At 37.6% G+C, this 9,566-nt stretch overlaps 1 protein-coding gene across 1 annotated transcript in view; it reads left to right on the forward strand.

Annotated features, from left to right (window-relative positions):
* The window catches only part of TSBP1 (testis expressed basic protein 1), a 157,820-nt gene that overhangs the window by 56,908 nt on the left and 91,346 nt on the right, over positions 1–9,566 (forward strand). Inside the window, exons 16-17 of the mRNA XM_007951441.1 lie at positions 342–359; positions 4,087–4,107. Coding sequence (XP_007949632.1) covers positions 342–359; positions 4,087–4,107 — 39 coding nt within the window. The remainder of the gene's footprint in view (positions 1–341; positions 360–4,086; positions 4,108–9,566) is intronic.

Raw genomic sequence — 9,566 nt, forward strand, 5'->3', positions numbered from 1 at the left:
CTGGGGAATCTGTTATGTGTGGAGACAAGAAGAACTGCAATTAGGATTCAAATTTGTAATTGTTTAAACGTTCTTTGCAGGATTTAAATCCTCCATACTTGATGAGAAAGAAAAAGAATTGAATTAAGCTATGTGAAATACAGGGAAGCCATTCCCATCAGACTGAGACTATTCTCTTATCACAATAGAAATACTAATCCCTGTTATGACTGTCCTTCTGGGGGAGGTTTGGTGTCTTACAAGATTCCTTTGTTAACTCCTTTAAAAGGGCAAAGAAGGAAACGATATTCTTGATCCAAAAATTCTGCTAATACATTTTTTGTTTCATGTTGTTCTACCAGTTACTCGAATACCTGTTGGTAAGTCATTTTATCATTTCTAAATGCCAGTTTCTTTAAAATGCTTTCCTTAAAGTAAAGGATTTTGCATTCACATTTCACAAACTCCACTGCCTTTCCATTATCTAATGTCCTTTTATGTTAGTGATGAATTTAGGAACTATAATATGCCCAATGATTGGCAAAAAGAATAATCAAGAGGAAAATTTAAATATAACAAGCAATGCTAGCAAGGCTTTGGCAAAAATTATCATTCAACCATTGTTGGTCCAACTGTAAATTAAAGCAACACTTTTAAAAAGCAAATTTGCAGTATGCTGCAAGATTCAGTAAAATATAGTGTCCTTTAAACTCCTACCTCTAGAGACATGATTAAGGAATAATTGTACATATGGGTATTTGTATGCTGTTAGTCAGTTAAAAAAAAAAAAGTAATATAATGTGACAGTTAAGAAAGGAAATAGATGGAACAAAGTTCAAATCCCAGCTAGAACACTTACCAGATATGTGACTTTAATTACTTAATCTCCCTAAAAAATTAATTTGTATTACCTCTCTGGTGGCATATTATCTCAGCATTTGACTGCTAACCAGAAAGTTGGTGGTTCAAACCCACCAGCCACTCCTTGGAAGGAAGGGTGGGCAATCTACTTATGTAGAGATACTGCCTCAGAAACCCAATGGGTTTAAATGAATCTGAATTGACTCGATGGCAGTGAATTTTTGGTTTTCGATGTGGTTTTATCCCTATTTAGTAACTAACTTACTTATAAATCTCAATGGTCTCACTCCCCATCTTACTCCCATTTTCACATTTCTAAAATAACTGACTTATATTTATAAATTGGTGGAAAGCATAAACTTCTATAGGCAGAGAAAGAAATAAGAGGAGGAAACAAGTTCTGATGACAGGTTAAACATTTTATGAATAACAACTCAAGCCACGAGTAAAGTCTGAAGGGGAGAAAGGGAAAGTGGAGAAATTGAGCCTCTCAGCCAAAAAAGAGGAGGCAGAAAAATGTTAGAAGCTAAATTTGAATGTGGTAACATCTGATTCCCTCCTACTAATGCTTCAAGCAAAACACTCTTTAAAAAAAAAAAATCATCAAAGAAGATGGAATTCTGCTTCTTACCCAATTAAGATAGATGTGTGCACATACATACTTTCTTTCCTTCTCTCTTATGTCTCCTAGCACTGAGTTAATTTTTTTTTATTTTATAGTTACTCTAGGATAATAAAAAATATAGTCTTACCAACTCTATTAGCAGAAGAGATCGTGTTAGTTAATATTTCAGAGTAATAACTGCCAGGAAGGATCTACTTTTATGTTTGGATATAGGATTCAGAAGTACCTCTACTAATTCAGCCCTTTATTTGACAGTCTTAAAGTTGTCATTAGCCAGTCCAAGGAGGGGAGCTCTGGTAGCATAGTACCAAAGGCACTTGACTGGTAACCAGAAGGCTGAAGGTTCAAACCCATAAGCCACTCCTCGGAAGGAAGGTTGAGCAATCTACTTCCGTAGTGATACTGCCTCAGAAACCCAAGGAGGGATCGCTATGAGCTGGGTCCAACTCAACGGCAAATAACAACAACAACAAAGTCCAAGGAGAATTGGTATTAAGATAAATTTTGTGCAAGACACTAGGTGGAGGGATGACTTTGTCTTGGATGAGATTTTCTGTATAAATTTACCTGCTGCCCAACACACAAGCTAGACATTTTTACCAAATGATTATATCTCAACTCTTTTTTCTTTCCTAAATGACCTGTGAACAAAAGATAAATCTTTAACTTATTGTAATAAGTCTTTACAGTCACCATTAGCTTATAATTCATAAATAGTGCTAATATTATATGAAAGTAATATTTGATATTAACAGAAAGTAGTATCTAAACATTGATAATTACTATTAACAATAATTATCACATGCCATCCTTTACCACTCTCCAGTTACCTGCAGTTTATATGAAGCTGTAGGTATATTGACACCTCCGGCTTTGCCCTCCAGCCTTAGGTTACCAGATGAAAGCAACAGAAGGTTTGATCCGGCATATTTTATTGCAGCTTCCTTCTTAGGAAAAAAAGTGGTCTCAGGAATTCTTCTTCTCTCCCACTGTAAAGAAAATAGTTGGTAACTGAACTTCTGAAAGCTTGAATTTCATGTAGGGTTGATTTATTACAGTTCTTTTCAAAACCCACCAACATGCTCTTTGGTTGGCAATTTCAGCATCCTTTGACCTTCCACAAGGTTTGGGTCCAATGCTCTGATTGACTGTATTCACTTATGCTAATGCAAAACCCAAGTGTCATATTTCCTCATCTCCTTTGCTTTCAGATTTTTCTGCATTTCCTAAAGTTGTTGATTTTAAGTGAAAAATATATGGCAAGGATAAAGAGAAAAGACATAGGCTTGCATACACACACACACACACACACACAATTTCTAAGCTAATAAAGACTCTGGCTGAATTTTTTAAAACAAGGAAAGCAATAAATAAGCTAAGTAATAAAAATGTATTATAAAGTAAGCTGTTGTTGTTGTTATGTGCCATCAAGTTGGCCTCAACTCATAGCGGCCCCTCCTTGGGTTTCCGAGGTGGTATCACTACGGAAGTAGATTGCCCAACCTTCCTTCCCAGGAGTGGCTGGTGGGTTTGAACTGCCAGCCTCCTGGTTAGCAGTCAAGTGCCTTAGGCACTATGCTACCAGAGCTCCCTATAAAGTAAGATATACTATAATATACATACAGAATAACATGACAGAAGGTAGAGAATAGAAGAGAGATATTATGATGTTAGAGAACTGAAACAGGAAGAAAAACAAACAGTGCAGAATTTAAATTAAAATACAGTTATCTCTTGAAGAGTTTTAATTTCTCATAAAAATTGAAAAGGAAGAAGGCTCACCCTAAAGATTTAGGACTACAGAAGAAGATCAGGAAACTGAAGCTCTTGGGCTTTTGTATTTGTCATTATAACTGCCCTATTCTACCTTCCTGAGAAATGTGCAAGTGAGAAGCCTTGACTCCATGTCCCAAGCAAATCATGTTAGTATGTGTCGGTATTTTGGCAAAGGATAATGCACACACTACGCACTGCCATGGAGTAAGATCCGACTCATAGCGACCCCTTCTTGAGTTTCCGTGGCGATATCACTAAGGAAGCAGATTGCTCAATCTTCCTTCCCAGGACTGGCTGGTGAGTTTGAACCACCAGCCTTCTGATTAGCAGTCAAATGCCTTAGACACTATGCCACCAGAGCTAAATTCCTTGCCCCCCCCCCGCCTTAATTCTGCTATTCTTTACTAAAATAGCTGGAGGTTACTTCTAACTCATGCCAGCTTTAGAATTCTGATGTTCTCATTACAATCTCCAGAGATTATCAGAAACAAAAACATGGAAAATTTACCATAATGATGAAGAGGAATATTAAATTAGTAATCTTAACTACTAACCAATCTCCTAAAAGATTTTGACTTTTTTCCCTGGGTAAGAGCATTTGAAAAAAAATAAATAATAATTTAAAAAGTATGTTTTACTCATATAACCCTTCAAACAAGCCTTCAAAAATGGCCTATCGAAATTATTAAAATAGCGTTAATCTTGGATTAATATGGATTAGTACATTCTTATACTATGTTTCCCAAAAGTCTACTTCCCGGTGTTCCAAGTAGATTTTCAGTAGGAACTTAATGAATGATTTAAAAAAAAAAAAGAAAATTAATTCATTTTATTTTCTATTTTAGCAATTGCTCCAGTAGCAACCGGTAAGTTCCTATTTTCTTTCTCTGTTATATTTTTTTCTGTAGCATCTGGCTTCCTTTCTTTGCACTTACATTTTTGACATTTGACCACTCTCAACCCCAAAGGTCATATTGTTTTCCATCTCTTTTCCTCCACACTTTGTAACATTCCTTTAAGATACAAATCAGTTTTGTTTATTTCCTTGTTTTCATACATCAAAGCTCCAATGACACAGGAAACCATATGACAAGGACAGAGGGATAAAAGTTGTCATTTGGTTTGAAAATTAAATTAGAGAGAAGAGACAAAGGGAAACAAGGCTGACAAAACATGTTGGGGTCAGATCACAGGCAAGACCAAAGAAATAACACACTACAAAATCTGTATTTCAATCAGAAACTATAAGGTCACAAAGCAAATTTCAAAATTTAAGAGATGGAAGAAGTCAGAGAATAAGGGGGAACAGACTGCAGAATGTAAAAAAGAAAACACTGAAGTAGAGTTAAAGAGAAAAGAGAAAAGCTGATCTTTTACCTCTCCTTCCTAAAATTTATCGTATCTAAACTTGGACCACCATTACGGAGAGAAGAGTTAGCAGACCAGTATTTTGGAAGCTTTTTCTGACTTCCTATCCTTAGGAGAAATGACTTGCAAATTTTCTCTCATAATATTCACTACACAAATTTATTTGTGTTTCCATTTTCAAAAGGCCTGTAGGTCTTAGTCCTGCAGTCTAATTGAAAAACAGAAATTGATAGAATAGATGAAAAAATATATAACCCAACTATAAGCTGTCTACAAGAAACTTGCTTCAAATTTAACAATATAGGTAAGTTGAAAGGATGGAAAAAGATATACTATGCAAGCACTGATTGTTTTATTTTAAATTAAAAAAAAAAGGAGGCGTGGTTATATTACTATCACATAAAATAGACTTCAGAGCAAAGAAAATTACTAGGGACAAAGAGAGATATTAAGACCAAAACCCACTGCTACTGAGTCTATTCCAACTCATAGAGTTTCTGCAGCACAGAACAGAACTGCCCCCATAGGGTTTCCAAGGCTGCAAATCCTCACAAAAGCAGACGGCCTCATCTTTCTACCGTGGAGAAGTTAATGATAAAATAATTGATACACCAAGAAGACACAGAAATAATAAACGTATATGAACTAAATAACAGAGCTTCAAAATACATCGAGGAAAAAAAACTTGATAGAACTGAGAAGATAAAAAGAAACATCCACCATCATAGTTGAGAACTTCAACATCCTGACATCCCATTCTCAGAAACTCCTGATAGTCAAAAGGCAGAAACAACCTCAATGTCCACCAACAGATGAATAGATAAACAAAATGTGCTACATACGTACAGTGGAATATTACTCAGCTATAAAGAGAAATAAAGTCTTGATACACACTACGACATGGATGAACCTTGAGACATACTGAGTGAAATAAGTCGGTCACAAAAGGAGTAATATTATACAATCCCACTTAAGTGAAATATGTAAAGTAAGTAATGTATCCAAACCAAACTCACTGCCCTTGAGTCGATTTCAACTCATAGTGACTGCTCCTTGGGTTTCCAAGGCAGAACCTCCATCGAAGTAGATTGCCAGGCTTTCTTCCGAGGAGTGGCTGGTGGGTTTGAACCGCCAGCCTTCTGGTAAGCAGTCAAATGCCTTAGACACTATGCCACCAAAGCAATGTATAGAGAGACCAAAGTTTATTAGGGGTTACCAGGGGTGGGAGGGAAGGGAAAAGAGGAAGTCATAGTTTAGGGGTCACTAAGCTTCTGTTAAGAGTGACAGAAAAGTTTGGCAATGGATAGTGGTGATGGTTGCACAACATAATGAACATAATGTCACTGAACTGTACACGTCAAAAATGTTGAAATGGCAAATATTTTGTTATTTATATATACATATATGTAATTTAGGAGCTCTGGTAGCATAGTACCTAAGCACTTGACTGCTAACCAGAAAGCTGGCGGTTCAAACCCACAAGCCACTCCTCGGAAGGAAGGATGGGCAATCCTACTTTGGTAGTGATACCGCCTTGGAAACTCAAGGAGGGGTCGCTATGAGTTGGGGCCAACTCTACAGCAAACAACAACATATGTAATTTACCACAATAAAGAAAAAGAAACTATAGGTAAGTATCTTTCTTGTTTTCTTTACTGTCTGAAAGACAAAGGATGAAAATCGGACAAAGATAGAAAATAGAAAAAGTGGGAGGCAGCAAAGTGTAGCAAAAGGACTGATCTAGGGAAAATGGAGGTAACACTGAAGTTAGAGGATTAGGCTATTCATTGATTTGACATATACTTATTGAACATCAACTATAACCAAGTGCTGCTCTAAGCACTGGGAATAAAGCAAAAATCCCTGCCTTGGGTATGTGGGGTGGCAGTGAAGGAAGAGAGATGTTAATACAGGTTAAATAAGTAAAATACAAGGTTTATTGTCGTTAAGTTCCATGGTGTCAGTTCCGACTCATAGTGACCCTAAGTATAACAGAACGAAACACTGCCCTGTCCTGTGCCAGCCCCCCAATCCTTGCTATACTTGGGTCCATCATTGCAGCCACTATGTCAATCCATCTTACTCAGGGTCTTCCCCTTTCTTGCTGACCCTCTACTTTACCAAGCATGATCATCTTCTCTAGAGAATGATCCCTTCTGGCAACATGACCAAAGTCTAGCCATTCTCGCTTCCAAGGAGCATTCTGGCAGCACTTCTTCCAGGACATATTTGTTAGTTCTTCTGACAGCCCATAGTGTTTTCAGTATTCTTCACCAACACCATTATTCAAAGGTATCAACTCTTCTTTGGTCTTCTTTATTCATTGTCCAGCTTTCATATGCATATGAGATGATTGAAAATACCATGGCTTGGGTTAGACGCACCTTAGTCTTCAAAGTGACATCTTTGCTTTTCAACACTTTAAAGAGGTCTTTTGTGGCAGATCTGTCCAGTGCAGTACAATGTCTGATTTCTTAACTGCTGCTTCCATGGGTGTTGATTGTAGATCCAATAAAGTGAAATCGTTGGACAACTTCAGTATTTTTCTCCCTTTATCATGATGTTGCTTATTGGCCCAGTTGTAAGGATTTTTGTTTTCTTAATGTTGAGGTACAATCCATACTGAAGACTGTAGTCTTTGATCTTCATCAGTAAGTGCTTCAAGTCATCTTCACTTTCAGCAAGCAAGATTATGTCATCTGCATATCACAGGTTATCCTCCAATTCTCCAGTCCTGATGCTGTGTTCTTCTTCATATAGTCCAGCCTTCCAGATTTTTTGCTTAGCATACAGATTAAATAGGGTAAAAGGATACAACTCTGACCCTTCCTGATTTTAAACCATGCAGTATCTTCCTGTTCTAGTCAAACAACAGCCTCTTGGTCTATGTACAGGTTCCTCATGAGCACAATTAAATGTTCTCAAATTCCCATTCTCCACAATGTTATCCACAATTTGTGATGATCCACACAGTCAAATGCCTTTGTATAGTCAATAAAACACAGGTAAACATCCTTCTGATAGTCTTTGGTTTCACCAAGATCCATCTGACATCAGCATTGATGTTCCTTGTTCCACATCCTCTTCTGTATCCAGCTTGAATTTCTGGAAGTTCCCTGTCAATATACTGCTGCAACCATTTTTGAATTATCTAGAGTAGCTAAGGCGATTGGAAGAAATGCTAAAATAAAAGAGCTGAACAAAAGATTTCAAAGGCAGCTTGAGGAGACAAAGCAAAGTATTATAATAAAATGTTCAAAGACCTGGAGTTAGAAAACCAAAAGGGAAACATGCTCAGCATCTCTCAAGCTGCAAGAACTGAAGAAAAACTTCAAGCCTCAAGTTGCAGTGCTGAAGGATTCTGTGGGCAAAATACTGAATGATGCAGGAGGCATCAAAAGAAAATAGAAGGAATACACAGAGTCCCTATACCAAAAAGAACTGGTCAATGTTCATCTATTTTAGGAGGTAGCATATGATCAAGAACCAAGGGTATTGAAGGATGAAGTCCAAGCTGCACTGAAGGAACTGGTGAAAAACAAGGCTCTAGGAACTGACAGAATAGCAATTGAGATGTTTCAACGAACGGATGCAGCACTAGAGGTGCTTACTTGTTTATCCCAAGAAATTTGGCGGACGGCTGGCTGGCTGACTGACTGGAAAAGATCGATATTTGTGCCCATTCCAAAAAAAGGTGATCCAACAGACTGTGGGAATTATCAGACAATATTACTAATATCACAAGGTTTACTACGGGTATTAAACCAAAACCTACCTCACTGCCGTCAAATTGGCTCCAAGTCATAGCAACCCCTCCTTGAGTTTCCCAGGAGGTATCACTATGGAAGTAGATTGCCCAGTCTTCTTTCTGAGAAGTAACTGGTGGGTATTAAGTACTCCAGAAATTAATAGGGAACAGGAGCTCTGGTAGCATAGTGCCTAAGGCACTTGACTGCTAACCAGAAGGCTGGTGGTTCAAACCCACCAGCCACTCCTCGGAAGGAAGGTTGGGCAATCAATCCTACTTCTGCAGTGATACTGCCTCGGAAACCCAAGGGGGGGTTCACTATGAGTCAGGGCCGACTCAATGGCACATAACAACAACAAGAGAATTAGTTTTTAAAGGGGTGATAGGGAAAGTCTTACAAAGAAAATGACAATTGAGAAAAACATGAATGAGGTAAGAAAATCAACCACATGGATATGTGAGGACAGAATATTTTGGCAGAGGTGGTAACAAGTGAACCACACTGGAGTAGAAACATTTCCTGATTATTTGAGGAAAAGCAAGAAAGCAAGTGTGGCTGGAGCAGAATGGAAAACGAGAAAGCTACACGGGGATGAGGGTGGTTGTGCCAATTTTCCAAGGTTTTCCTCGAAGGCCACAGATTCTGAGCAAGATGAGTAGCCTGCTGGTTGTTAAGCAGAGGTTGTTAAGCTGTTCTGATATAGAAAAAACTAAGAACATGAGTGTGTCTCAACACAACTTTATTTGTGGAAACTGAAATCTGTCATGCAATCGTATTACTTTTTTCTACCACTTAAAAATGTAAAATTCATTCTTTGTTTGAAGGATGAACAAAAATAGGCAGTGAGCTGGCTTTCTCCTGTGGGCTATTGGTTTTTCTCCAACCATTGCTATAGGATTTAAATACCCTAACTCCCCATTTTCATCCCTAGTAAACATAATCCTGGGCATCATGTTTCTCACAATGTCATGCTTTCTTATTATTTTGTGCTTTTCATGCTAAGTGTATCAAGAATCATCAACACAAGAGAGACCCTTTCAATTCAGTATCCAGTCACAAATGCACCTTTAACTATTTCATATTAAATAATGTCACTGAATAGTGCTAGCATGCATCCTCTAAGTAAGACTATTATACAGGTAGTCCCCAGCTTACGTATCCAAAGTGCAACTAACTGCATTTACATCTTTTCTTTTTTTTTTTTTTTT

This window comes from Orycteropus afer, unplaced genomic scaffold, assembly GCF_000298275.1.
Source record: "Orycteropus afer afer isolate SDZICR_OR568_19922 unplaced genomic scaffold, OryAfe1.0 scaffold00294, whole genome shotgun sequence".
In the NCBI taxonomy this organism is placed as follows: Eukaryota; Metazoa; Chordata; class Mammalia; order Tubulidentata; family Orycteropodidae; genus Orycteropus; species Orycteropus afer.